Source organism: Microdochium trichocladiopsis, assembly GCF_020744255.1.
Source record: "Microdochium trichocladiopsis strain MPI-CAGE-CH-0230 chromosome Unknown B0I36scaffold_7, whole genome shotgun sequence".
In the NCBI taxonomy this organism is placed as follows: domain Eukaryota; kingdom Fungi; phylum Ascomycota; class Sordariomycetes; order Xylariales; family Microdochiaceae; genus Microdochium; species Microdochium trichocladiopsis.
In genome coordinates this window covers 983,176-1,010,123 of record NW_025763550.1, presented here as the reverse complement: position 1 = coordinate 1,010,123, position 26,948 = coordinate 983,176, and the positions used below count along the sequence as shown (strand labels likewise).

General features: G+C 56.4%; 8 protein-coding genes across 8 annotated transcripts; 4 read left to right on the top strand and 4 right to left on the bottom strand.

Annotated features, from left to right (window-relative positions):
* The first annotated feature begins 1,083 nt into the window (after nucleotides 1-1,083).
* B0I36DRAFT_327203 (cytochrome P450) lies at nucleotides 1,084-3,405 on the top strand. The gene is made up of 4 exons (XM_046154440.1): nucleotides 1,084-1,452; nucleotides 1,524-2,034; nucleotides 2,096-2,822; nucleotides 2,899-3,405. The coding sequence occupies exons 1-4, from the start codon at nucleotides 1,287-1,289 to the stop codon at nucleotides 3,091-3,093; spliced, it is 1,599 nt and encodes a 532-aa protein (XP_046010290.1). The 5' UTR covers nucleotides 1,084-1,286; the 3' UTR covers nucleotides 3,094-3,405.
* On the bottom strand, nucleotides 3,396-5,742 carry B0I36DRAFT_385491 (glycoside hydrolase family 20 protein). Its single transcript, XM_046161069.1, has 2 exons — nucleotides 5,279-5,742; nucleotides 3,396-5,214 (listed from the first exon to the last, which is right to left on the bottom strand). Exons 1-2 carry the CDS (start codon nucleotides 5,435-5,437, stop codon nucleotides 3,595-3,597), a joined length of 1,779 nt encoding a protein of 592 aa, XP_046010289.1. The 5' UTR covers nucleotides 5,438-5,742; the 3' UTR covers nucleotides 3,396-3,594.
* Nucleotides 5,743-7,642: 1,900 nt separating this feature from the next.
* On the bottom strand, nucleotides 7,643-9,303 carry B0I36DRAFT_364681 (retinal dehydrogenase 2; the record flags this gene model as incomplete). The annotated part of the gene is made up of 3 exons (XM_046159009.1): nucleotides 7,643-8,647; nucleotides 8,711-9,080; nucleotides 9,176-9,303. 3 exons carry the CDS (start codon nucleotides 9,301-9,303, stop codon nucleotides 7,643-7,645), a joined length of 1,503 nt encoding a protein of 500 aa, XP_046010288.1.
* A 908-nt stretch (nucleotides 9,304-10,211) lies between these two features.
* B0I36DRAFT_385489 (uncharacterized protein) lies at nucleotides 10,212-12,437 on the top strand. Its single transcript, XM_046161068.1, has 2 exons — nucleotides 10,212-10,945; nucleotides 11,007-12,437. Exons 1-2 carry the CDS (start codon nucleotides 10,551-10,553, stop codon nucleotides 12,142-12,144), a joined length of 1,533 nt encoding a protein of 510 aa, XP_046010287.1. The 5' UTR covers nucleotides 10,212-10,550; the 3' UTR covers nucleotides 12,145-12,437.
* Nucleotides 12,438-12,734: 297 nt separating this feature from the next.
* Nucleotides 12,735-15,315, top strand: B0I36DRAFT_327198 (uncharacterized protein). Its single transcript, XM_046154439.1, has 3 exons — nucleotides 12,735-13,346; nucleotides 13,446-14,111; nucleotides 14,185-15,315. The coding sequence occupies exons 1-3, from the start codon at nucleotides 12,831-12,833 to the stop codon at nucleotides 15,106-15,108; spliced, it is 2,106 nt and encodes a 701-aa protein (XP_046010286.1). The 5' UTR covers nucleotides 12,735-12,830; the 3' UTR covers nucleotides 15,109-15,315.
* Nucleotides 15,316-15,596: 281 nt separating this feature from the next.
* Nucleotides 15,597-17,193, top strand: B0I36DRAFT_432741 (uncharacterized protein; the record flags this gene model as incomplete). The annotated part of the gene is made up of 1 exon (XM_046162644.1): nucleotides 15,597-17,193. The coding sequence occupies exon 1, from the start codon at nucleotides 16,072-16,074 to the stop codon at nucleotides 17,191-17,193; it is 1,122 nt and encodes a 373-aa protein (XP_046010285.1). The 5' UTR covers nucleotides 15,597-16,071.
* A 791-nt stretch (nucleotides 17,194-17,984) lies between these two features.
* Nucleotides 17,985-22,662, bottom strand: B0I36DRAFT_139152 (P-loop containing nucleoside triphosphate hydrolase protein). The gene is made up of 5 exons (XM_046148342.1): nucleotides 22,298-22,662; nucleotides 22,110-22,215; nucleotides 19,816-22,049; nucleotides 18,293-19,756; nucleotides 17,985-18,207 (listed from the first exon to the last, which is right to left on the bottom strand). Exons 1-5 carry the CDS (start codon nucleotides 22,520-22,522, stop codon nucleotides 18,181-18,183), a joined length of 4,056 nt encoding a protein of 1,351 aa, XP_046010284.1. The 5' UTR covers nucleotides 22,523-22,662; the 3' UTR covers nucleotides 17,985-18,180.
* A 2,471-nt stretch (nucleotides 22,663-25,133) lies between these two features.
* On the bottom strand, nucleotides 25,134-26,894 carry B0I36DRAFT_375333 (glucose-6-phosphate 1-dehydrogenase; the record flags this gene model as incomplete). Its single annotated transcript, XM_046160360.1, has 5 exons — nucleotides 25,134-25,249; nucleotides 25,311-26,250; nucleotides 26,321-26,665; nucleotides 26,730-26,750; nucleotides 26,826-26,894. 5 exons carry the CDS (start codon nucleotides 26,892-26,894, stop codon nucleotides 25,134-25,136), a joined length of 1,491 nt encoding a protein of 496 aa, XP_046010283.1.
* Nucleotides 26,895-26,948: the final 54 nt, after the last annotated feature.

Sequence of the window (26,948 nt, the reverse complement as noted above, 5' to 3'; positions counted from 1 at the left end):
GCTGGCCCGGGGACACAACCGTGGAAGCAGTAATGCTTGGCCGAGCAGTCTGGGGCTGGCTATCGTGCCATGGAACGACGCGGACCACAGCATCAGGCACTGGTTCGTATTGCAAGAGTCGATGGGCAAGGTGGGTGAGCGAGGGAGGCGAGATGAGCAGGAGGAGAAAGCGAGGATGGAGGGACGCCGCGGGGTGGGCGTATGGAGGAGCAGAAGGGGAATTCTCTTCGTCGCAGCTTCCCCGCAGGGCAGAGGGCAGCAGGCCTCGGTACTTGCCCAGTCGAGCGCTAGCACGGCGAGTGCAGGGCCTAGCCAGCCAATGGCCATTGCTGCATTGCTGTTGTGCCTTCTGCTTTCGACTGGTCTCTTCCCCAAGCCAACCCTGGAAGGCAACAAGTGATGACAGCATACGACGACAGTGAAGCGCCGCTTGCTTGGCTGTCTCTGCCAGTATGTATCAGATTACTGTCTGTCTGTCGCCGCTTTGCCAGTCAGATGCTGACCGACTAAGGCGCGTCGTTGCAGAGGCGGGCCCCAACAATGTACGCCTGGGATGGTCCTGCCCTGCCCTGGTCTGCCCTACCAATTATTTTTGGGGGAGCTACATGCACCCCCCTCCCGCACCCATACGCCTCTACTCCACCGCCCTGGGTCCTCCGTCTTTCGACGTCCACGGGCCCCGGGCTCGACGGACAACCCGCAGGACCCAGCCTGCATTCGTTTGTTTTACTGTGAATCCGAGCCTAGACGCCGCCGGGCCACATGGCAAAAGGACATTGCATCGTCGTCGAATAAGCTCGGGGCTGTCACACTGCCTGCCGCCTGCTGCATCGTACGTCGCCCGCCTGCCGGTGTGCCACCAAGATCGTCCCAACAGCTGCTCCTTTGGCTCGACGCCGTGCTGCCGTGCTGTCGTAGCGCAACCGGGAATCCCCTTGTCACGCCTGCTCCCCCTCTCCAGGCAGGCCTCGCCCACGGCTGATCCTGGTCTTGTTCCTCGGCCACCGTAGCACTGCGTAGCCCTGGGCAGCATCTCACGTCGCTGCTTAAATCAACCAGCCTTCCCCCCTCCGACCCTGCCGTCCCAGTCTTCTGGATCGCCCTCGCTGCCAGTCTCTCCGTCTTTGCCACATAGTTCAGCAAAGACCCTGCGGCTCTTACTCGCCAGCTTTATCCATTGCTTCCCACCCTTTCCAAGTGTGAGCTTGGTCTGGTAGTTCCGGAGGACGAGGAAAAAGAAATTGTCGAGCCTGAATCACTACTGCATCTAGTTCTACATCCTCACCATGGGTCTCGTTGAAGATGCTCTCGAGCATGTCTCGCCCAAGACAGCCAGTCTGGCCTTGGGTGTCGGCACTGTTCTCTACTTCACTTACAAGAAGATCGACGAGGTCACTCGTCTTTCCAAGCTCGGCCCCCGTGGCCAGAAAGTCTTCAGCAAGCTCCCCTTTGGTAGGCCCCGCCAATGCCCCGGAACCCCGGCTCCACGCCTGTTGTGAGACCAGTATTAACGCGCCGGCCAGGTATCGATGTCCTCAAGGGCCAGGTGGATGCCACCATGGAGCACAAGAACTACGAGGGCTTCTTGCACCTTTTCGAAGGCCTCACCGGCTACACCGCAGAGACTCGCCTGCTAGGCAAGCGCATCGTCTTCACCGCCGACCCCGAGAACATCAAGGCCATTCTCGCCAAGCAGTTCGACGACTACGGCAAGGGCGAGCCCTTTCACAAGGAATGGAGCGAGTTCCTCGGCGACAGCATCTTCACCACGGACGGCCACGCCTGGCACACCAGCAGGCAGCTCATCCGGCCTCTTTTCGTCAAGGAACGCATCAGTGACCTCCAGGTTTTCGAGTCCCACCTCGAAACCCTCTTCAAGACCATCGCCAATGGTGGCGCCCTCGACGGCCCTGATCAAGAGGTCGACCTCGAGGCGGGCAACGGCAAGCCCGTCGACCTCAGTGACCTCTTCTTCCGCTACACTCTGGATGTCGCCACAGACTACCTCCTGGGCAAGGACGTCCAGTCTCTGACGTATGTTTGGCCAGAACTCTACTCCGGCGCTCTGACATGATTGCTGACTGCAGATATACAGTACCCCCAGGCAAGCCTTTGCCGACGGCTTCAATGAAGTGCAACGCGTCCAGAACATCCGTGCTCGCGCCGGTCCTCTGCAGCGATTTGTGCCTCTGGGATCGTTCCGCAAGGGTCTTAAGCTCGTGAACGAGCTGTGTAACACCTACATCGACCACGCCCTGCGCCTCTCCAAGGAGGAGCTCGAGGCTGTTACCAAGTCTGATGAGGGCTACACTTTCCTTCACGAGCTTGCATCCTACACCCGCGACCGCAAGATGATCCGCGACCAGCTCGTCGCCATCCTCTTGGCTGGCCGTGACACGACTGCCTCCACCTTGTCCTGGACTTTCTATGAGCTTGGCCGCCACCCCGAGGTCGTCAAGAAGCTCCGCGACGAAATTCTCAACACAGTCGGCGCCGATCGGACACCAACCTATGCCGACCTCAAGGGCATGAAGTACCTCCAGAACGTCATGAACGAGACACTGCGCATGTACCCTGTCGTCCCTTTCAACGTCCGACTTGCCCTCAAGGATACCACCCTGCCTCGCGGTGGTGGTCCCGACGGGTCCCAGCCCCTCGCTGTCCTCAAGGACACCCCGATCGGATACTCGACTCTGGTTATGCAGCGCCGCGAGGATCTATACCCTCCGGTCTCCGAGAACTTCCCTGACGTCAACACATACTACCCCGACCGCTGGCTCCACTGGCAGCCCAAGCCGTGGCAGTACATCCCCTTCAACGGCGTAAGCACTTCCCTCATCTTCCTCTTCAGAAACACTCCGTGTCGTCAATGGGATACTAACTTGTACAACGCTACAGGGTCCGAGAATCTGCATCGGCCAACAATTCGCCCTCACAGAGATGTCCTACGTACTCACCCGCATATTCCAAAAGTTCGACCGCGTCGAGTCCTTCATGCCCGAGATTGACGGCGGCAAGCCTACCCTCAAGGCCGAGATCGTCCTGCAGCCTGGAGACGGTGTCAAGGTCGCTCTATGGGAAGCCCGCAAGTAGGGCGGCGTGCATTCTTTTGTTTTGTTCGATGCTGAGACGAGGATGGCGAAGAGAGGACAACCGACACAATGGCTTGAATGGGTGGTCGGGTGGATGCATGAAGAAATGGAAAGGAAAGGAAAGTAAAGGAGAGCGGGTGGCAAAATTGCCGTGTATACACTTGGTTGGCATATGACTGACTTTCAGTCTTTCTTTTTCGGCTCTTGTTGATCAACTGGTTCAGGCGCATCATGTTTGGCTATTCATGTTTGGGATTACTTTAACAACTATTTGGACGTTTGAAGGCATGAAATCAACTTGATCGAGTCTCAATGAGTCTACTGTGACTGATTTTGTCTTGTGGAATACTGTAGATCAGATCTATGGCTTTCTTGAGTTATCCTTTTTAGCCTGATTGGCTCGATATCCAGCAAACATCCCAGGTTTTTGTGCCTGTCCTAGGACCAACTAAAGATTACAAATATGGCATAACGATCTCAACCCCCTTCTCGGTTTTGCCGCTCATGCGTCAGGGATATACTCGCAAGCAGTAGCATTCCTGCCCTGTGTGCAGAACGGCATGTGCACCGGCGCACTGCCGACGCCACGGGCGACCATACGCTCGCGGAACTCGGCGAGACGCGGCGCCGCGTCGAGCTGCGAGCGGTTCTGTCCAGTGTGGCTGTCGATGCGGCCGGACCAGAGTACCTCTCCCAGTGCGGACGCGCGGGGCCACAGGATCGTGTCAATGTTGTACTCGTCAATGTACTCACTCCAGCCCGCAGCTTCGCCGCCGATGACGAGCTTGGCCTGTTCCTCGGACAGACCGGCGCGGGGGTCATACGAGTATACCAAGCGCCAGCCCTTGGCTGGCGTGCACCAGTCGTTGAAGGGGAAGAACTGCTCAAAGGCGGCGCCGTTGGCAAAGTTGAGCCAGTGGCCTCGGCCACAGTCAAGGTACCAGTAGTTGTAGTTGCTGCTGATGACCTTGTGGCCCTTGGCCGTGATCTCGCCGACCGACTCGCCACCAAGCCACGAGTGGACCACGACATCATCGCCCAGGGTGACGTTGTAGTGAAGGACAACCTCCTCCCATACCAGAGGCGTCATGCCGTGCTTCCGCACCCGTGCATGGTGCTTGTCGAAGAACTCTTGAAGCAGAGGCTGAATCACAGTCGAGTCATTTGTGCCGACCGTCTCGTCCAGCGCAAAAGCGTTGAAGTTGACCTCATCACCTCCAGTGTGGTGGTAGGCCGAGTACGGGGCGGTGCGTGCCAGGACATCGTCCATCAAAGTATCCAAGAATGGGTCAACAGCCGGGTGGTTCAGCTTGAGCTGGCCACAAGGTGGCTCGGCACAGTAGTCCTGCCACGGGGTTGCACCCCAAGCAGCCACAACATCTGGGTATGCTTCGTAGGTGATGCCCCAGTGTCCCGGGGTATCAATCTCGATGAAGACCTGAACGCCACGCTCAACTGCATGAGCCTGGATCAGGGCAAGGTCCTCAGGAGTGTACCGCGCATTTGGCGAATATGCCCCCTTCTCTGCGAGCAGCGGAAGCGACGGAACCTCCATCGGCCATGACTGAGCATCGCTGATGTGCAAATGCATGCGGTTGAGCTTGTTCCAAGCGAGGGCGTCGATTGTCTTGAGGATGCTGTCGACGGAGAAGTAGGAACGAGCGGCATCGAAGAGGATGCCTCGGTGGTCATACTGTGGCTTGTCGGAAATTTGTACCGGGATCAGATTGGAGTAGATCTGACCTCCCGAGTGCTTGAAAAAGAGCTGGGAGAAAGACTCAAGCGCACGAATGACGCCAATGGATGAGACGGCCGTGATCCTGGCAACGCCTTCCTCTGTAACGGCCAGTTTGTACGACTCGTCGACCTCGCCGGCCTTGGCCTTGAAAGTCGTCACAGTGTCGTTGCCGGTCTGAGTGATGACGAGCCGTTGCAAGAGCTTCTTGTCCTTGTGCGGGCTGGGCTCCGAATCGGCGAGAGCGTTCCGCTCGTACAGCATCCAGGGGACAAAGTTGTCCTTGAGGACATATTGCGCCGCCCGCGCGACAGCACCTTGGACAATCTGTTTGCTACTGAACTTGGCCGCTCCGGTTGAGGGCGCACACGGGTAGATCCAGGGCAGCTGTTGCAATCATCAGTCTTTGACGCCCGAAGGATTTACTGAACCTTGGCAGGACATGACTTACAGGCTGGCCATTGTAAGTGACATGGAGGCTCTGGTCCACCCAAAGCACCTTGGTGCCGGTCGAGATGGTCTCTGGGACAGGCCAGACGGCAAGGACGGGGCTGATGGCGAGGACAGCGAGAGACAGCAGCTGGGAGCTGCTGCTGAGGAATGATCTCATGATGCAGGATCGAGCACTGCGGGAGTGCAGTGGGCGAGGCAACTTGGGAGCGGACGGACAGGAGCCAGACGATCTCGACACGAGACGAGATGCGACCTCTGGACTGGACGGAAGCGGCGGGAACAGACTCGCACAAGAGGGGACCGTGACACCCTTATAACAAGTCACGGCAGTGACCCGTGCGACGAGACGCGATCTGACCTGGGCAGCGCCCTGGTCGATCTGCACCCGGTCTGTCCGCGGTGAGGTCAACGGTGCGAGCGAGACCACCCAAGATGGACGGCAGTGGTTGGCCCAACGGGTACCGACCCTGCAATCCCACAGCGGCTTGCTCGCCCAACAGTGGGCCCTGCAGCAGGTGTTCCAGGGAACAAGGGTCCGTGATAGCGCACCGCAGTGTCGTACTGGGGCGCAGGGTGATCTGCACTGCTGTCCCCCGCTCTGTCACTGATCAGACGAGGGCGAGTGATTGCCGTTTTGCGCAGGAGAGCCTTAGGGCGATGTGCTACTGTTTGTGCTGGTGGGTGCCGGCGATGGTGGGCGGGATAGCAACGTTACGTTACGTTGCAATCAACCACGTCTTCAAGGGTCTCACACGCAGTCGCACCAGACATGCACAGCAAGCAAGATTCCCGATGCGCCTGATCGACCGAGATTCGGCAAAGCCAGTCGCGTTAGGACCGTCTGTTTCTTGTTTTGGTGCGGGGCGACGTTGTTGTTATCAATGCTGGGCGGACTCATGGAAGCCGCCAGGACGGAAGACTGTTGACGGCATCTTCCATCTCTCCAGTGGTGATCCAGCAGCCACCTAATAGTCCATGGATGCTCGTGCCAAACGCTGCAAGGGAAGGCGCGACTGAGACACGGACGGCAAACCTTGCGTGTGTCCAACATTCCGAGAACAATGCATTATCCTTCCAGTATGTGAGTTTGTGCCGACATTGTCAGCACGGTCCTCAGGAAAACCATAAAATACAGCATCCAGAGCGAGTCTTGTCGCTTGCACCACCACCCCCCTCAAGGCAATCTTGCGCCACGCAGCGCGTCCCTCGCACAAACCAACCTCATTTCACGAAAGCTTCATGCAGTTGCAGATCGCCATCCTTGGGGGCTGCAACCAGTACCATTGCCCAAACGGGACACAATGGCTTTCTTTTTTTATCGTCTGCAAAATAACACGGCGGCGACGTTTGTCCCCTGTGCGTCTCTGGAGATTGAGCCCCGGATTTCAGTTGCTATTGGTGTGGCGCTCCACTCGCTGGCCCCTGTCCGTGCCTGTTCAGGCAAGAGATCACTGAGCTACAGCCACGACCCTGGCTGGCTTCCATAAAAGGTGCTTCATGTAATCCCCAGAGCAAGGCCCGTCATCCCGCAGGATTGCCCGTTTCTTGGAATCCAGACACAGTCGTGCCTTCGCCGCTTCCTTGCTCTCAGCATGCTTGGGATTGTCGTACAAAGCCGATACGCTCTGCATGTTTCTGCATGTCTCCGCCGGGCCGAATGACATGCAGCCGGTCCCCGATCCCCCTCTACATATGGAGTGGCATGTTGAAGGTTACATCTGGCAACTTCCGCCTCCACTACCGTTCACAAACAGGCAGTACCAGCTAGCCTTTTCTGCTCTCCAGAGCCATGCACGCGTCCCACCAAGAACAAGCCCCTCCACAGAAGGATAGTCATCAGCTGGATCCCAGCCAGGTCTTATGTGAAGGAGTATATGCCTAGTGCTAGCGTACCTTGAGATCGATGTCAGCCGGAACTGAGTGCAGGCCTCGTGATGGCAACATCCAGGCATACGCCCTCCGGCCCTTGCGGATTCCTGCAGGAGTTTATACAGACTGGGCAAGTCCCCCATATCAGCAACAAAGTCCGCATCGACTATGACAGCAATCTTGCCCTGTCGATCGATCGTTCAATCTTCAACCAGATCCTGCCGGATCAAGCGAGACGGCAATACCACCTCTGCACGTGGATTCCTGGCGACCAGATGCAGCGTGTATCTCCTCCAGTGACACGTGCAGAAGGCAGAGTGTATCAGCAACGTGGTGATAGTACAGATTGATGCCTGTTCGCTCCTCAAAGAGGACTACAGGCTGGCAACCTAGCGAAGTGTGCACCTGACAAACGGCTCAAATGCAGCACTTGTAGTTGGATCCAACGACGCCTGAAACCCAACATTTCTCAATTGTTTCAGGAACGACACGATCATAGTCTGTTACCCATGTTGACGTGCACGGCCTTTGTCTGCGAGTATGCTGCAAGGCCAGCCTCACCCAGCTCCCGTCCCAGACCACTCTGCTTGAACCCGCCAAAGGGGACGTGAATGTCTGAGTCCTGCGACGAGTTGATCCATACAGTACCAGACTCGATGCGCGCCGCCACCCGGTGCGCCTGCTCGATATTCTGGCTGAACACGGCGCCACCGAGGCCGTATGTACTATCGTTTGCCATACGGATAGCTTCCTCCTCGTCCTTGAAGGGCACGATCACGCCAAAAGGCCCAAAGATCTCCTCACGGAAAATCTTCATGTCAGGCTTCACTTTCGTGAAGATAGTGGGCTCGATAAAGTAGCCCTTGCCGTTGAGCGGGCAGGGCTTGCCTCCAGAAGTCAGTGTCGCGCCTTCGGACGTGCCAGACTCGACAAACGATAGGATCTTGTCGTATTGGGCCTTTGTCACCTGTGGGCCCTGATACGTGTCGGATGCAAAAGGGTCGCCAACCTTGCTGGTCGATTTGATGGCCTCCTTGAACCTCGCAATAAAGTCATCGTGTATCGACTCGTGGACCAAGATGCGCGAGGTGGCTGTGCAGATCTGGCCCATGTTGCTCATGATGCCGAGGTGAGCCCACTTGGCGGCCTGGTCGATGTCGGCCTCCGGGAAGACGATGAGAGGCGACTTGCCGCCGGTCTCGAGCGTCACGGCCTTCATGTTAATACTCGCCGTCTTCATAATGTGCTTGCCAGTCGCGGTGGAGCCCGTAAAGGCAATCTTATCGACACCCAGGTGGCTGGCAAGTGCCTGGCCCGCGTCCTTGCCGTACCCATTCGTGATGTTCACAACTCCCGGGGGAAAGCCGGCCTCGACGAGAAGCGTCGCAAAGTATAGGATCGAGAGAGGCGTTTGTTCAGCGGGCTTGAGCACGACTGTGTTACCGCAAGCCAAGGCCGGGCCTAGCTTCCACGCCGCCATGCCGAGAGGATAATTCCACTGTCTCGCATATTAGCTGGGCTGTTTGCACATTATGTGGCAAGGATTGATGTAAGGACTCACCGGGATGATTTGGGCACACACTCCCATTGGCTGTCTCAGCGTGTAGGCAAACTTCAGGGGTGTTGTGGGAATAGTCTGGCCGTGCAGCTTATCGGCCCAGCCGGCGTAGTAGCGAAGACAGTCAATGACTTCCTGAAGATCACCGTTGAGGGCATCGCCATACGGCTTGCCGTTGTCCCATGTCTCAATGGTGGCGAGGACTTCCTTGTTCTTCTCGACCAGGTCGGCGAGGCGGAACATGAGAAGGCCCCTCTCGCTGCCGGGCATGTCCCGCCACGACTCGTGGTTCAGGGCAGCCCGTGCAGCAGCGACGGCCTTGTCGATGTCTTCGGGGCCAGCGGCCTCTACTGAGCAGATTTCTTCTTCATTTCTGGAGTACGAAGGTGGTCAATGAATTGTTCAATGGCACGGGGCGAACCAGGGGCCGGGTCTTGGGCTGAGCCTTGTCTGGAAGTGTGTGCTTACGTGGGGTTTATGCTGGTCACCTTGGCACCTGAGGCGGCCTTGACAAACTCATTGTTGATGAAGAGACCTGTCGGTAGCGTGAATGTCTTTCCATTGGGGGCAGTGAGGTTGACCTTGAGGTCCGCCATGGCTGAGAGCAAGCGCTTGGATAGGACTTGAGACGGTGCAGTTGTGCAGATGTTCACGCGAGACAGAGAAGCGAGGGGCCTGCGGAAGGATCTCAGCATGGTGGGCAGAGAGGGGCACCGACGGCCTTTACATAAGGCCGTGACACGGGCAGAAGCTGTCCTACACCACACCACGTCTGGTCTATCGCCACTCTGATGGCCCTCTTCGCGTGGTCCTGGTGAGGGGAACGAGCTGCAGCTGCGAGCGCTCGAGGTTGCCCTGCTCGAGCTTTCCCCGCATGGTGGTGGAGGCGTGTGGTGGGTGGCTTATCAGTTGGGGTTGCTTCGTCAGAGCTCCAACTTTAATGGCAACGAGCGGCACAGGGTTGGGACTTCCGTTTCCGGGCAGTACTGCCGACAAACGCGCTGTGGCTGCTTAGATTCAGAACGCTCCTGTGTTTGCGGGCTTTCTGCCCCAGAGCAGGAGGATTGGATTGAGCTTAGAGCTCGAGAGCTTTTAAGTCTGCCCGGGCGTCACAGACCAAGAACTCAGGAACCACAACATTGTTTGCCCAACCATATATGGGAGTTTGCTTGCTTGGCCCTGATCTGCATGGTCCTTCATGATTAGAGCTCGATGTCAGGAGAAGAGTCAGACTGGCACTATTTGTGCTCACATGCCGCCTTCCAATGTTTCGTTGTGTCATGCAGAGGAGCGCATTCCTGAAAGTGAGCCTGGCTAGGCATCGGCGTGCTGACATAAGCCATATGTGGCTGGTTTCCATGGGTTTCCGCCACATGGCCCGGCTGCATGAACAGTCATCCGTGGCTGTGGCTGACCACTGCCAGGTCCAATTTCCTGCAGCAGCTGGGCCCCAGCCAAGGCGGGTATCCTGCAAGCTGCCTATTGCACAGAGCCTTCTGGTTTGCCTCTCGCCTGCACCAGCCGCGAACTCTACTTCTTGACAAAGCAGACGTCACACCTCATTCTTTTTCTCCCTAGACACAACCCCAATCCTCGCGTTTCGCGCGTAATCTACGGTGTTCAAAGGTGTCATTTGCCACAAGAGCATACAGATACCAACCTTTTAATCTTGGTTCTGCCGGATTTGAGCCAAGGACATCAAGCGACGCCAAGTCTCTCACGCGACGAAATCGAGAGCTTCGAATCCCGACGCGCATCGCGAGATTTCACTTTGCTGGTATCCGGGGACTACCTCCGGTCCGCGCAGCCGCTTTCAGCGACTTTCAACACCCTCACCGACATCATGGCTATCGAAATAGCGATGAACACGCCGCTGGCGGATGCGCTTAACGCGGCCATCCAGCCCAAGCTCGTCGAGGTTGGGTGGGGTACTGGCGGCGCCGATGATGGCGCTCTTACCGAATACATCCTACTCATGCTCGTCAACGGCAAGAATCAGGATCAAATCGCCGCCGAGCTCGCTGGTGACCTTCTCGGCCTGAGCCCTGATGACCCTGGTGCTCGCGACTTTTCCCAATGGTTGTTCCAACAGATTGAAACACTGAACGCTCAAATAAACGGACCACAAACGCAAACCGGCGACGCTGGCACTGGTGCCGATAATGCGAATGCCATGGATGACGATATCAATATGGGCGACATGGGCAACTCAAATGATGGCAGTGCCATGCCCAACGCGTAAGTGCAAACTCTTCAGTAGCGATTTCCCAACAAACATGTACTGACTTCACTCTTGCAGGCCTACTGGTCCCAAGTCGATGCGAAGCGGCAACGGCAACATGCGAGGTGGTCGCGACAAACGCATGTTTGGTCAGATGAACAAAGCGATGGATCGGACACACGACTCAGTCTTGCACCGGGTCCGCAACACTGGCAACGAACGCATCAACAGCCACGGCCGCGGGGCGCCTTCAGGTCCTCGAGGAGCAATGGGCGGTCGCGGTGGAAACCGCATGAACAATAATCGGATGGCTGGCCTCGCCGCTGGACTCAACAACATGAACCAAGGAATGCCTGGAATGCCTGGAATGCCGACTCCACAAGGCATGAACGGCATGGGAGACGCCAACTGGATGATGCAGGGCAACAGCCAGGACCAGATCTTCAACCTGCTGCAACAGCAGAATCAAATGATGGCTGCGTTGCAACAACAACTCGCTCAGACACAGCAACAGGGACGTGGCGGTCACGGGCGGTCACTGTTTGACCGGACAAACCGAGGTAGAGGACGTGGTGGGCGGCACAATGGCGGACACGGCTCGCACCAGAGTCAAAACGGTTCCGCTTCTGGCGAAGGCGCCGAGGGCGAAGATGTGGAGATGGGTCAGAAGAGAGAAGTCAACCCCGAAACATCTGTATGCAAGTATAATCTTGCATGCACCAACAGCAACTGCAAGTTCGCCCACCAGTCCCCTGCAGCACCTCCGAATGTCACGATCGACGTCAACGACGTGTGTTCGTTCGGAGCCGCCTGCAAAAACTTCAAGTGCGTGGGTCGCCACCCGTCGCCAGCGACGAAACGGGCACACCAGAGCGAGCAAGAATGCAAGTTCTACCCCAACTGCTCGAACCCCAAGTGCCCTTTCAAACACCCAGACATGCCGCCTTGCCGGAACGGTGGCGACTGCTCAGTGGAAGGCTGCAAGTTCACCCACCTGCAAACCATGTGCAAGTTCAAGCCTTGCACAAATCGGTATTGCCCGTACAAGCACGAAGAGGGTCAGCGCGGCACTTTCCAGGATAAGGTCTGGACCGCGGACGGCTCAAAAGGACATGTGAGCAACAGGGCGTATGTTGCAGAAGGAGGTTCGGAGGAGCTGGTGAAGCCAGAAGGTGCCCAGGCTGAGACCCAGGCTATGGACGAGGGAATTGCCTAGATTGCCACGCCGTCTAGAGGGAAATGGGGATTCAGAGGCACCGACAAGGGTATTATAAGGGTCTAGGGCGAGGGAAAGCAATTTCATCGCATCATGTATATTATGGTGGAATGCCAGCTCGACCGCAGCTGAGCTCCAGGCCATGGAGAGGGACGAGAAAAGCTAAACAACACCGGGGAGTTGTGGACGGTATGTCGTGTAGACATGAGCGACATCCGGCCCGCCTCCTCATTTCATTATCAAAGATTCAGCGCACGACTTACAATATACCCCGTTTGCATTTTTTTGGTGACTGTAACACAACATCTTTCATACTGCTCTGCTGGTGCTTATGAAGTGAAGTGACAAAGCAAATAGCTCGATTGAATGGAAAGTGCAGGGTTGTGGCTGCCTGGTTTTCCAAAATTGTGAGCGTCGAGTTGAGTGTATTTGGAAAAATGATGATGCTGCCATCCCGAGGTCTTTTTGCAGTGTCGGTCATCGGCGCCAGATCTGCCGGCTGTTGGTGGCGCCACTCCGGCACCCGGCCTCGACCCATGGCGCGCAGCTTTCCCTCCCCCAGCTATTCGAGCTCCAAGCTCTGGCTGTTTGCTACACCCAACGAACGATCCTCCTCCCAACTTCGCACTTTTCCAGCGCGAGAATCGCGGTCGCGAAATGATAGCGATGCCAATTGACTAGCGACCATGGCCACGGCACGATCAGAAGCCGCTTCCCTGAAATTGCTCAGGCGTGCGAGCACCGCCGGGCGTTACTGCTCCATACCGAGACGGCCTGCTGTCGCCAACGCTACTCTCAATCACACTGGTATCAGTGGTCTCACCACGAGGCAGCAAACACGAGACTTCTGCGGCACGCCATCGCCTTGGAATGCACCAGCTGCTTCCCCAAAGCAGCTGAAGCGGCGCTCTACGCCTCAGCCTACGACTTCCACTGCAGTCCGGAGAACTTCGAGCGGATCGAAACGAGAGATCGCGGTACTCGGTGGCGGCCTGACTGGTTTGACGGCTGCCCATTACCTTGCTCGTCATGCGCCAGATGCGCAAATCACACTGTTCGAGGCTGGCCAGACCCTCGGCGGCTGGGTCCATGGGTCTATTGAGGACACTCCAGAGGGCAAGGTCGTGATGCAACAGGGACCCCGCATGATCCGCTCTGCAAAGTTCGCCAACCGTTATGACGACCTTGTCTTTTATGATGTGGTAAGTCTCCATCAGAGCGGTTGCTGTCTCTATACCTCGCTGGTCGCGCTTTGTAGCAATTCACGGGCTGACGAGTTGTCATTGCCGCCGCATTCTTAGCTGGCCAGTTTGAACATTCAGGACGAGCTTAAGGACGTTGGCGAGGCTGCCAGTAGTCGCTATCTCTACTATCCTGACCGTCTCGTACGGCTGCCTGGGCCACCGTTCACTGCACAGAACGTGGTCGAGAGCATCAGGAGTCTCCTTACAGAGCCTCTGTGGGACGGTGGTCTGCAGGCAGCAATCAACTTCCTGAGATCGCATGATGGCAAGACACCAAAGACTGCTCAGACTCCACAACGCCTTGATGAAGACGAGTCCGTGGGCCACTTCTTGGAGCGGATACTCGGCGATGACCGCCCAGTCAAAAATATTGTGTCTGCCATGATGCATGGCATCTATGGCGGCGACGTGTACAAGCTGAGCGCCAAGCATACCATCTTTGGCAAGATGTGGTACAATGACGCTGGCGGAGCCAATCCATTTTCCGCATGGACGGCTTACAAGGAGCTCAGTCTTCTGAGTGACATCATGGACGGCCCAAACCGCGCTGCAGTCATCGATATGGCAAGCGCAGCGGTTTCGCGCAACATGCTGTCGTTTGACGACGGTATGCTCACACTGGTGCGTGCCCTGGAAGATGACCTCAAGCGGTTTCGCAACGTCAAGATCAACATGCAGACCCCAGTCGTGTCTCTCAGTCCAGACGGCAGCGGGCAGGTTCAAGTAAGTGGTCCTCCCCGCTTCCTCGATTTGGCGGGTAGGGAAGATCGGCTAACGGTATGCCCAACCTTTTCAGCTGAAGAGTAGGGACAGCTCAGGCATGGTCGAGAAGAGATTCAACAAGGTTATTTCCACGATCACGGCAAAGCAATTATCGAAACTCGCCAAGCCAAAAGGAGCTCTGGCGGCCCTGGGTCAGACAGAAGCTGTCACCATTCAGGTCGTGACGCTGTGGTATCCAGAGAAGGGTCTGCTCAAGAACAACCCTGGCTTTGGGTACTTGGTACCAATCAGCACTCCAGACAACGATGCGGGCATCCTTGGTGTCATATTTGACTCTGAAGCCCAGACCCACAACGACGAGCCTGGCACGAAGATGACCGTCATGATGGGTGGCCACCACTGGGACGGAAACGTGTACTTCCCGACGGACGAGCAGGCGATAGAAATGGCCATCCAAGCTGTCACCAAGTCTCTCGGTATCCCTCGAATGCCAGGGATGCGCACAACGACTCGGCTCTGCCGCGACTGCCTGCCCCAGCACTTTGTCGGGCACCGCAAGCTCATGGCACGCGCCCACGATGAGCTTCTGCAGACCTTCCATGGTGGGCTGGCAGTCGCTGGGCCGAGCTACTCCCCGGCGGGCATCATGCCTGCTATGCGTGCGGGATACGAGGTCGCGATGCGAGTCGCGAAGCAAAAGGCGCAGCCATGGCTTGGAGACCAGAGACCAGTCCGGGAGCGATGGTGGTCAATGATGCCAGAGCTCTCGACCCGTCCGGGATTCGATGTGTTCCGGCACGATCACATCGGCGAGACGGGACTGGAAGGGTTCTCGCGGCCCGAGGCGGAGATGGTGGACCTGGTCGCATCGGATGCGCTCTTCTTTCGCGTGTCGACGCGGAATTTCTCCAAGCTGGCCATGGATGACTCCGGCACTCCAAAGCAGGCGATTGGGCTGTCCTTGAACCCCGCGAAAGCTCAGAACAGGCGATCTTGATGTTTCGACTGCATGGAGGCGCTTGGGCGGAAAGATGCCAAGCGCGGTTTACAGAACAGCAGCCATCGGCTGGATGTATAGACAGAAGGCACGATGATGTGTATAACAATGTACAGCTCCGTCGTTTTTTTAGAATCGGCAGATATAGACAAAAAAGCTTACTTTTGAGGCCTGCACGCGGCCCAATACGAATTTGACAACCTCGGAAAATCACGACTTCCGCAAGGTTACCTCTCACTCCGTGTATTCCAAGTACAGTCAGTTGTTCATGATTTTAATGATTCGAATCCCCCCTCCCCCTTAAAAACTCACACAGTACGAAGTCCAGGCGAGTGGGGTCACTCACTTCCATGTCGATTCTCAGGGTCCCCGTCATCGTTTTTTCATAGTCTCCGCTTCGCCCCAGAGCGCGCGCGCGCGCGTGCTGTCCTTGCCGGGTCAACAACGTTTACATTTAAGTGCTTGCAGCTCCGCCTCACGGCCAAGCTCCACTATAAAGTTCTGTTGGCCCCCCCGACTTCAGGTTTCGTGATGCAATTCATTCCCTTTTTTTCTCTTTCTTTCTCTGGGGAATCCCAGTGCTGGTATAACTTGAGGAGCAGTTCGCAACAAGATTTTGACTAGCTGGAGACGAACACATCTCAACCGCTGCATATTCACGGGTCAGCAGCCATTAGAGCACGCACACGACACTGCGCACAGCCTCATACGCATTTCCTGACTAGGGCTCTGTGATTTGCTTGTTGAAGAAGCACGACTTGTCTCTCCGGCAACCAGCGCAAGAGAAAGAGAAGAGAGAGAAAGGAGAAACAAAATCACCACAATCAGACTGCCAAAACAACGGGCTGCCTTACCCTTTGCAAGGCCCCGGTTGAGAGTGCCGCGACACATTCACCTTCTACCGGCGGTTCAATAGTTTTCGTCAATCGACGTACACGCCTACAAGCACGTCTCGAAACAGCCATGGCGACATTACACCACCCTTCGTTCCCAGCAGCAGCACTGCCCGCTCCCACCTTTTCGCGGCCACCACCGACCACGACAACGACAACGACGTCAATGACAAAGAAGAAGTCGGCCAAGAAACCCCGCTGGACGAGCCTGCCCGCGGAGGAGCGCGAGGCCAAGATCGCGGCGAGGGACGCGGCGCTACAGGTGATGCAGCAGAGAGCTGCTACGGCTCTGGCCAGGGCGGCGCAGGGAAGCAACTACAACATCAACAGCAAGGGGGTTAGGAGTAGTAAGAAGCGGCGCCATCGTGACATTGCTCGTGACAACATGGCCCTCCAAGAGGGTGGTGGTGGTGGTGGTGGCGGGCAGATACAACAACAACAACAACAACACCAAGACGACCACGAAGACCAAGACAGCGAGGATCAGCGGCCATCGAAGCGGCGACAATCACAGCTGCAAGACAGTGTGGAAAAGGGAGACGAGGAAGATGGGGAGCACGGGGATGTGGTCATGGACGACAGCACGCCGCGAGAGCAACCGCCACAGCCGCAGACGCAGCAGGAAATGGACCAGGCCGCAATGCAGAGAGCCCGGGCTCTGGTCGCCGAGGAGATGAAGAAGGCCGAGGCTGCGGCGTCCGCCACCGCCGCCGCCGCCGCCGCGGCTCCGGCTTCGAATACTACTTCTACTACTACTACTACTGAGCCTGCTCCCGATGCTGCTGCTGCTGCTGCTGCTGCAGCAAACACAGTCGATGCAGCCGAAGCCACTGCCACCGCCGTGGAGACCACAGAGAGCGTTGGAACTGCAGAGACCACGGGCGCCGCAGCCGCCGACGAGTCTTGCACAGTAATCACTACTTCAACAACAGATGATGCAGCACCTCCTCCCCCGCCAGCACCGTCCACGGACGCGGACATCCCCATCACAACGACGGCGACAACAGCGACAGAAGCCGCCGCTGCCACCACCACTGCCACCACCACTACCACAGAACCCAAACCGCCTGCCGCTGTGCCAGCGAGCAAGAAGAAGGCCTCGGCGCCTTCCGCGACGATAACGAAGCGCACGACCAGGAGCACGGCGAAGAAACTCGCAGATGGCGGCAATGGCGCCGCGGCTTTGGCCTAGGCAGCCAGCCCGTCAGTTGTCCTATCTGCTGCGTCATACCTCCTCCTTGTCCTCGCCCGGCTGATACTGCTCGCCGTCGTCGTTTTGCTAGTAGGACTACTCCTCCTACATCTGATCTTCTGCTGAATCCTCGCCGGGACCGTTTTCGTTGGCTCTATGAAGAGACGTCGAGCAGAGCAGAGCAGGCCATGGATCTGTATCCTTTCGGGGCCCTGTGCCCGTCTGCTTGTAGCCCAGCTCATTGGGGGGAAAAGAAAAGGCCAAAGCTGCTTGGAGGCGGAAGTGTCAACGCTGGCCTCTCCATGAGAGTGCATCGTCCAGTCAAAGTCCAGCAGGAACTTAGCCCGGGTCTTGCCCCAGCAGGACATTGGATAAAAAACGACGAATCTTGGTTCAGTATAAGAAGATGTACTGCACCAGCGCCTCCTACTTGGGCGCGGCTCCTTCGACGTTCATGGCCTGGCATGTACCAATGCACTTCATGGAAAAAAAAGGGAAGTTGTATGCACGAGACCAAGGTCCGGTCTGTCACGGCGTGTGCGTCTGGTAAAACGTTCCGGACACTAGTCTTGCTGAAAACGCGCGTGGCGCGTTAAATTTGACAAGACCCATTCTCAAACATGCAATGCCAATATGACACAGCGCTGGAGAAGAGTTGTAATTTCTTGTACATACTCAGAAAAATAGTCGAGCGAAGTAAATACCCACACGAAAAGAGTTAAACGCATACATCCAATGTCCAACTCTCAGCCCAGGATGCCGTCGAGTCTTGTGCAAGAACGGCAGCGAACTCACGTACTTGTACATACGGACCCCTAACCAATGAGATCGGTACGCCTCCTTCATGTATGCAATTTATAGTCCCTAGATTTTAGGTGGTGTAGAGAAAGAACGGGAGAGGAGAAGATACAAGGAAAACCTGCCCGGAGAGGTGAGGATGTCTATCTATTAAAACTGATCCAACAAATATTACACAAGCCGCTGATGTTACCGATCGAGGGCCTGGCTCTGGCACTGTCGTTGCAAAGTCAAAATGTTAGCGAAATCATGTTTGATTTTGGTTGAGGAGGGCAGCGTCAAGAACATCATAAGAACATACCATATGCCAGTACACGCCCTTCTTCTTCAAGAGTTCCGCGTGACTGCCCTTTTCAAGCACATTGCCCTCGCCTAGGACAAAGATGACATCGGCGTTCTGTACGGTCGCCAGGCGGTGGGCGACGACTACCATGGTCCGGCCCTCTGCCGCCCGCTCGAACGCCGCTTGCACCAGCTTCTCACTCTCCGAGTCCAAACTGCTCGTCGCCTCGTCGAGCAGCAGCACGTGCGGTTTCCGTGCGAGCGCGCGCGCAATAGCCACGCGCTGCTTCTGTCCACCAGACAGGCTAACACCTTTGCTTCCGATCTCGGTGTTGTATCCGTCAGGCAGCGACACGATGAAGTCGTGGATGCTCGCATCGCGACATACCGCGTGCAGCTCCTCCTCGGAGATGGCGTCCGGGTCCATGCCTAGAAGGATGTTCTCGCGCAGCGTGCCCTGGAAGAGGGTTGGCTCTTGGGCGACGAGAGACAAGTGCTTCCTGTACTCGTGGACGTCAACCTTGCTGATGTCGGTTCCATTGGCAAGGATTTCACCGCGGGGCACTTCATAGAAGCGCTCCAGCAGGGAAATGATGCTGGTCTTGCCGCAGCCAGAGGCGCCCACCAGCGCCGCAAACTGGCCCTTCTCAATGGTCATGTTTAAGTTCTTGAACACATTGACGTCGCGAGTTGGGTACTTGAAGTGGACATTCTTGAGCTCGATCTTGATGCCACCTTCGGCACCGGTGATGTGCTCAGTTTCGCCAATCTGGCCCTGGTGTCGCGAAGAACGAACACTGAGAATGCGGTTTGCAGCACCGGATGCTTGGGCCGCATTTGGCCCGAAGCTGAAGCCCTGGCCGGCGGCCTCGGCGCCTTGAATGACAGCCATGTAACAGACAAGGAACTGTACCATGTTGTACTCGCGGCTGGCCAGAAGCGTGCCTCCATACCAGAAGATGAGCGCCTGGCAGCCCAAACTGACACTTTCCGAGAACGCAAAAATGATGGTCGACCATCTGGCTTTCTTGTAGGCTTCAGTAATGTGACCACTCAGCAAGGCGTCGTAACGGCCCGTGACGGTATCCTCGAGTGTCAAAGACGCCACGGTCCTGAAGGCGCCGATAGCCTCGGCAGCGAATTTTGATGACTCGGCAAAGACAGCGCCATACATCTTCTCGAACTGAATCTCAAACCTGAAGCGGAAGTACCCTGCGATCAGGCCTAGCGGCACCGTCACGCAGGTTGCCACCAGAGCGAGTTTCCAGCCAAAGGCGAACGAGATGGAAAGTGAACCGACGAGCGTAAAGAAGGAAGTGTACACCATGGACATGTTCATGCCGAGGAGCTCTTCGAGCTGCTTCGGGTCGCCGCCAACGCGAGCCGTTAAAGTGCCTGTGGAGTTGTCCTCGTGGTCAAAGTAGGATGTCTTCTGGTACAGAAGGTTCTCAAAGTACTGCTTCCGGTAGAATGAGGAGACGTGCTGGACGTGATATTAGTAAGACAGATGAGCCACCAGGCAAATGTCATAAGAATACTTACATGAGCAATAGTTGTCGAGACATAGCCAAGCGTGAAATAAGCAATGCCATTGCTAATGGCCAGCACAGCCCACATCAGAGACCAGAAGTTGATGTCCCGGTTGTACTCCGGACTGCCGATTGGGAGGGTGAAGACGTCAAGAATTTTCGCAAAGAGGTAGGCTTGTACGGGAGACACGGAACCAGCACACATCGCGGCCACTATCGTGATTACGTACGCTGGGAAGCGGGTCTTTTGCTCGTACAGCAGCAACCCGAAGCTTCGAACGAGACCTCGTTGCTTCCAACCTGGTCCTTGGCCAGTGACTTCGCCGCCCTCGGAAAGCGCTGCGCTCTTCTCTCGATCAAGGACGGTACCAAGGTCTTCCTCTTCAGTGGTTTCGACATCGCTGGCGTCCGAAGGCTCGCCGAGGGAAAGGTGCTGAGCGTGAACGAGGCCGTAGTAGACGCCCTTGTCGTTCTCAAGCAGTGAATCGTGTGTGCCCTGTTCAACAACCTTGCCCTTCTTCAGGACAACGATGGTGTCTGCTTTGCGGATGGTTGACAGCCGATGCGCGATGGTGATGGTGGTACGTCCCTGAGAAACCTTGTCGAGTGCTGCCTGCACAATCTTTTCTCCACGAACATCAATGGCCGAGGTGGCTTCGTCAAGAATGAGGATCTTGGGCTTCTTTATGACTGCACGAGCAATGCTGATGCGTTGGCGCTGACCTCCAGATAGCTTCGTGCCACTATCGCCCACAAAGGTCTCATACCCGTCTGGAAGGCGATCGATGAATTCGTCGGCAAATGACTCTCTACAAGCTTCCCGCACGAGCTCCTTCTTGCGCTCTTCACTCTCATTCTCGAATTCGGAGCCGATCAAACCATATGCCACATTCTTGTAGATGCTGTCGTTGAAGAGGAAAGGTTCTTGCTGGACCAAGCCGATCTGCGAACGCCACCACTTAAGATCCATCGCATTGAGTTCGTGCTCTCCATTCTGTATCGAACCTTTCAGCTCGATAGGAGCACCCGTGTCCTCAGGCTGGCTTGCAGCTTCTTCGTCGTCCGAGTCGGTCTCGATCACGCCGCCATTCTTCTTGGCCTTCTTCTCCTGTTTTTTCTTCTTCTCGGCAGCCTTCTTCTTCTTCTCGGGGTCGATGGCCTTGGCGATGACATGTTGATTCTGCAGAGTATACCAGCGCTCGATGAGGCCAACAATCGTGCTCTTGCCTGAACCGGAAGGTCCAACAATGGCAGTAAGCTTGCCGGCTTGGATGGTGAGGTCAAGGCCGTCGAGGACTTTGACGTGCGGCCGGCTAGGGTAGGCAAAGTCGACGCCCTTGAAGGTGATGTCGTTGTTGGCAGTGACCTCGGGACCCTTGAGGTTACCAGACTCCGGGCGGGGGGCATCGATGATGGTGAAGAACTCACAGGCGGCGACCATGGCTTTTCCAACTGCAATAAGAGGGGTCGAGATGCGCTCGAGCGAAATGACCATCATCATGACGGACATAAGCACGACAAGGACGGTCTCGCTGTTGCCGATGTTGTGGCCACCAAACCAGAAAGCCAGGGCGAAAGCGGCATATAGGGAGAAGAAGATGAGACCAAACTGTGCGGCCATGAGCGGCGAAGTGGACAGTCCATGTCTCCTGGCGGCGTCGGCCCACACCGCGAAGCGCTTGGTCATCTGCGCCTCAGCACCACAAGCTGTAACCATGCGGATAGCTGAAAAGGCCTCGCTGGCAACGGAGGAGGACTTGGTCTCGGCCTTGGTGGTCCTGCTGGTGCTCTTGACGATGAAAGGAATGAGGATGGCAGAAACGATCCCAATGAAGACGATGATGGAGCATGTTACAAGGGTCAAGCTCCAGCTATACGTGAAGGCAATGACGGTGGCCGTGATAATGGTGGCCATGAACTCGAGAAACGTGCCCAGCTTCTCGGAGATGCCCAGCTGCATGGTGTTGGCGGTAGTCGTGATTGTCCCTGCCGCGGATCCCGGGGCCATGGAGTCGAGGACGTGGATGGCCTGGGAGAAGAGGCATTGCAGGTAGTGCAGGCGGATGGCGGCGGACATGCGAATGCCGATCATGCGGAAGGAAAACTTGTTGATGTAGGTTAGGACAAAGCGGCCGAGGAACAACAAAAAGATGTACAGCGATTGCCTGTTGAGACCGGCCTGGAACTCTTCCTGCGTGATGGTCGGGTTAGGCGTGAAATAGCTGGTAAATTGGCCAACAAGTGCACCTGATCAGATCGGCGTGTCAGTGTGAATATATTTCGGAGCTCCAAAGGTTGTACACCTACCGAAAACCACGTTCATGAGCGGCAGGGTAGTGCCGGCGCCCATGGCCGCGAGGGCAGCGACAATCATGAGAGGGAAGTCCCATGGTTTCGCGTACGAGAAGATCCTCTGTTTTCATTTGGTGTTAGAGTTGTGTTTGCGCCCGAATCATCTTGTAAGTGCAGTCTGACGAAAGCTGCCGGAGACCTACAAGGTAGTCTGCAAAGGCGGCCTCGCGCTCCGGCCTGAGCTTCGCGTCCTGGGCGGCTGCCTCTTCCTTGGTCAGCAGCGGAGGATTTGCGGACGACTTCGCGGTTGTCGTCGTCGTGGCCGCCTTTTCGGGGAAGGGCGTCGAGCCAGAGGCGACGGGCGCCGTGGACGCGGCGGCAGTGGGGCCTGCAGGCGCCGAGGCGAGTGCATCTTGGCCTTTCTCCATTGCGGAGGCGGGCAGCAAGACCGTGGGCCTGCGCAGCGACGAACTGGTGATGCGTGCAGCCGAGGGGAAAACGCCTGAGTTGACAGGCAGGCAGGTGGATGGACACACACGCGCGCGATCAGGGAGCTCGCGATGTTGTGCTGGGGAGTGTCTGAGCGAAGAGGAGGAGATCGCAGGTGAACAAGGAGTCCAGACTCAGGAGCTTGTCGCGGGGACAAGAAGTCTATAACAACCACCAAGGATAGTCCCCTGGTCGCTCTTGGCAGCTGCGGCCGACAGCATGAAATTGCTTCGCACCAAGAGAACAGGTCAGCACTTGACAGACAACCATCCCAGTGGACATTTGGAATGGTCGAGGACGGGATGGTGGAACTTCCGCAGTGGAACTCCCGCCGTTGCTGCCTGGGGTGTCAAGCGAGGGTGGTCGTCACGGCTGCCGTCATCTGTGCAGAGAAAAACCCCGAGTGTCTGCTTGGCGGCACTCAGGCAGCTCAGAGTCAAGCGAGTCTGGGGTCAGAGTGAATCATGCTCCCGGGGCTAGGCAAGCAGGCAGGCACGTCTGGTGCGGCTGAGAACGACGCCGTCTTATTAGGGGACGCGCACCCGAAATACGACAGCTCGTGCGGCGGTACCTCCGTTTCATATGTCTCCGCCGGCGAGCAGAAATGCATCCGGCGCGCGCAGGAGATGCCCTCCAGCCCGGCCCATTCCGCACAGTCCCAGTCCCAATTGCGAGGGGTTTTCGTCTTGGCTTTGGCCAGATGTCCCTCAAAGTCATCAGAACTCCTGTCATCGTTGATCACCAGGTCGCTTGTTCGAAGTTGGGCAGTCGGGAGCTCGGGCGTGTAGCGCTCCGGCGGCCGACCACCACGGGTGTCCGAGGGGCCCTACAGTCTCAATGCTACCTAGCGTACTTACTTCTTTACGCTGGGGCAGATCGCCCTTCGTCTTCGCCAATGCCACAGTTTGACAGCAAATGACTGGCCATGATGACCGGGAGATTCCATTGGGTCCAGCAGCTCTGAGTTGAAGGCCGCGCTGTGTACCCAAGGTGCCACCTTCAGTATTCCAGATACTAGAATCATCCTGAATCATGAAAACGCGCTGCCGGCACGGGACCACATAAGCGCACCATCCTTGGCACGGTGCTTTCTCGACTGGCGGCGATCACGCGCGAAAGATCCACCCTGCGGGTAGGCTTCTGCCAATCGCTTTCGTACCCGAGACTAAACGAATCCGCAGCTCTCGTTTTGACAGTGACAAATAACAACCTTTTTTTGACTTCTTAAAAGTGCTCCGAGTACACCTGGGCACAGTAATAGGCATCTCTCTAGAGCGAGCGCTCAACGGCCGTGGTGTGAAGGATCTTGCCAACGCATGAGTCCGTGTATCGACGCAAGCATCAATGTTCAAAATGTGTTTGTGTTCCGGACCCTGCCTGGTTTTCCCATCCAAGTACCCCTAAAAGAAAATTAAGCGTCAATACTAGCGCTAGCTCCTGGGCACTTCACGGCCCTGACGCCGTCCCGGAAGGAGTTGTCACAGGTACCTTGAACTGGGGACCCCAGGCGGCGGTCCCTGAAGCCCCCAAAGCTCGCTTACCACCTTTTCAAGTTCGAAAAACGTGGTTACGACTTCGACGGCAACTCCCGTACGCAAGTCTACGCGAAGGGCAGCCTAACTAGTCTATTCATTCTCTCCTTTATACCATTTGTTTGCTCAACGGGGGACCCTCCCCCGGGAATGCGTATATTGAGCGCCAAGCACGATCTTTTCAACTCTTTGATTGCAGTGCCGTTGGCTGCAACAGGCAAGTCCAGAGGATGCAAAGGCACCATGACAAGCAGGATCTACTACTCCTCTTGACCCGACCCTACTCTCCCAAGAGGGAGGGAGCTCCGACTGTCCTATGCCCGGCAGATGATTCCAGGATCCAGAGTATTGAGAATGTGACAAGACCCAACAGGCATTAGCGCTCAGGCTCTAAATAATCTCCCAAGCCACGAATGCCTAGCTCCACCAGGTCTTCACATGCAGCCCTAGGCACCAGAGCTGCTAGCAAAATGGCATGACTAGTGACCACGGTAGAACAAACCGATATCAAAGGGGCTTCAAAGTCAAGGCAGCAACATTTCTGCCTGAGGGCTGATACACTCTCCGCGCAAACCGGCATATTTCTTGCCTCCGACCGCAGAACGACATGGCTTCTCCGCTGGCATGAAAAATTGCACATTTCGTCAAGTACGGCGCGCAAGGGGGGTCTACACGTTCTTGGAGCCAGTGAATTTGATTCTACCACTCTTGCTTGGTTTCTTCATATTATGAGCTGGTTGGCTCATCTCAAGCACGAAAATTTCACCATGCCGCCATGTACATTGACTCGAGGGGCTTTGCTTGCGTTCACTACCAATCAAGTACTAGTATCCTTCCCCAACACAACCCGAGACTCTCCCGATGCAACCTCAGTGCCAGCGAATTGACCAGCTCCGTATTTTACATTCTTGTACGCCACATTAGCCACACGCCCATCAGTCCAATGGAACTTGTGGGGGACGGATTTGAACAGGGCGCCAACTATGTCGTCAAGATGCCAAGCGGCGCATCAGCAGACTTACAACTTGTTGGGAGGAGCGGCCGAGGTCTGCGGCCACTGGTAGCCAGCAGCATCGCTGAACTTGTAGCCATACGATGAAGTGAAGTCGTCCAGCACGGCCGGACCCCGAGAGCCTGTTTCAATTTTTGGTTAGTTCACGACACGACCGCTCGTCAGAATGCCTTGTCGACATACCATAGGGATACTCCATAGGGATGATCTCCTTGTTGTCATCCAGGTAGTGGAGGAGCGGCGTGAATGTCCTCCAGCTGGCGTCGAGCTCGTCGTCTCGGACAAAGTTGGAGTGGTCGCCCTTGAGGGCGTCGAGGATCAGGGACTCATAAGCCTCAGGAATCTTGAGGTCAGAGAATCGCCGCCGGTAGGTCAGGTCAAGCTCTGTGACGACGGTCTGCATGCTCAGTCCAGGCAGCTTGGAGTTCATCTTGATGTATACACTCTCGTTGGGCTGGATGCGCATGACGAGCTCGTTCCGGGGGATGTCTTTGAAGATACCACTAGTAACGTCCTTGAACTGAATCCGGATTTCAGTCTTTTGCTCGTTGAGCGCCTTGCCAGCCTTCATGATGAAAGGCACACCATCCCACCTCTCGTTCTTGATGTAGGCAACGAGCGCGCAGAAGGTCGGGCACCGGGAGTCCTTGGGGACAGTATCGTCCTCCTTGTACGAGGGCTTGGTGCCGTCCAGGGATTTTCCGTACTGGCCAATGATGACGTTCTTGGGCTCAATGGGCGGGATGCTCCTCAGCACGCGCACCTTCTCGTCGCGGATGTCCTCAGCAGAGAACGAGATGGGGCGCTCCATCGCCAGGAGAGTCAAGACTTGGAGCAGATGGTTCTGCATGACGTCGCGGATGATGCCGAACTCGTCAAAGTATCCACCTCGGCCCTCAGTTCCAAAGGGCTCCTTGAATGTGATTTGGACATTGTCGATGTGGTGGCGGTTCCATGTCGCGCCAAAGAATTCGTTGCCAAATCGGAGAATCAGAATGTTCTTGACCATTTCCTTTCCGAGGTAGTGATCGATGCGGAAGATTTCGTCCTCCTTCCAGTCGGGCTCCAGAGACTTTTGGAGCTCCCGAGAGCTGGCCAGGTCCTTACCAAATGGCTTCTCGACCTGTTGTGGCATTTCCGTGTCAGTGAGAGCTGCAAGGCCGCATGTGGAGCCGCGTTTCTGCCAGACTTACAATGATGCGAGCAATGCCGTTAGTAGGGTAGCAGCACTTCTTGAGGTGCTGGGAGACTATGGTGAAGACACTGGGCGGCAAGGCCATGTAGAAGACGCGGTGGGCCTCGTTGCGGCCTTGCTCGAGCTTCTTCAGGTGGGCGTCGAGCTCGTTGAACGACTCGTCCTTGTCGTACTGGCCAGAGACATAGGAGCACGCCTCACAGAATTCCTCGAGTTGCCGCTCAATATCCTTGGTTGGGGTCTTGATGTAAGATTTGACCCTCTTGAGGTACTCGTCGTGGTCCATCTTTGTGCGCGCATAGCCGACGATCTTGGTATCCTTGGGGAGGAATTGGTTGCGGTACTGTGGGAGGTTTTGTCAGTAAGCGTCCGGCTGGAAAGCGGACAGGCCGGCGTGGGAAACCTACAAGACCAAACAGGGCCGGGAACTAGGAGCAGGTTAGCACATTCGTTGTGACAACGAGACGAATGCATAGCAATTGTCCAGTAGCTCGGGGACTCACGGTCTTCTTCTTGGCCAGGTCTCCGGAGGCACCAAGGACCACGATGATGGTGTTCTCCTTGAGCTCCATGGTGCTGCAACGTCATGATCACTGTCAGCCTCAAAGCGCCACCAGTTGTGAGGG

Bases quoted from the DNA above. Each gene is read 5' to 3' on its own strand.
- B0I36DRAFT_385489 (XM_046161068.1), top strand. From the start codon at position 10,551: ATGGCTATCGAAATAGCGATGAACACGCCGCTGGCGGATGCGCTTAAC. The intron at 10,946-11,006 runs GTAAGTGCAAAC...TCACTCTTGCAG, and splicing joins GGCAGTGCCATGCCCAACGC to GCCTACTGGTCCCAAGTCGA.
- B0I36DRAFT_327203 (XM_046154440.1), top strand. From the start codon at position 1,287: ATGGGTCTCGTTGAAGATGCTCTCGAGCATGTCTCGCCCAAGACAGCC. The intron at 1,453-1,523 runs GTAGGCCCCGCC...CGCGCCGGCCAG, and splicing joins CTTCAGCAAGCTCCCCTTTG to GTATCGATGTCCTCAAGGGC. The intron at 2,823-2,898 runs GTAAGCACTTCC...ACAACGCTACAG, and splicing joins AGTACATCCCCTTCAACGGC to GGTCCGAGAATCTGCATCGG.
- B0I36DRAFT_327198 (XM_046154439.1), top strand. From the start codon at position 12,831: ATGGCCACGGCACGATCAGAAGCCGCTTCCCTGAAATTGCTCAGGCGT. The intron at 13,347-13,445 runs GTAAGTCTCCAT...CCGCATTCTTAG, and splicing joins ACCTTGTCTTTTATGATGTG to CTGGCCAGTTTGAACATTCA. The intron at 14,112-14,184 runs GTAAGTGGTCCT...CAACCTTTTCAG, and splicing joins ACGGCAGCGGGCAGGTTCAA to CTGAAGAGTAGGGACAGCTC.
- B0I36DRAFT_139152 (XM_046148342.1), bottom strand. From the start codon at position 22,522: ATGGAGAAAGGCCAAGATGCACTCGCCTCGGCGCCTGCAGGCCCCACT. The intron at 19,757-19,815 runs GTAAGTATTCTT...TATCACGTCCAG, and splicing joins TCTCGACAACTATTGCTCAT to CACGTCTCCTCATTCTACCG. The intron at 18,208-18,292 runs GTATGTTCTTAT...TTGCAACGACAG, and splicing joins AGGGCGTGTACTGGCATATG to TGCCAGAGCCAGGCCCTCGA.
- B0I36DRAFT_385491 (XM_046161069.1), bottom strand. From the start codon at position 5,437: ATGAGATCATTCCTCAGCAGCAGCTCCCAGCTGCTGTCTCTCGCTGTC. The intron at 5,215-5,278 runs GTAAGTCATGTC...TGATTGCAACAG, and splicing joins TCACTTACAATGGCCAGCCT to CTGCCCTGGATCTACCCGTG.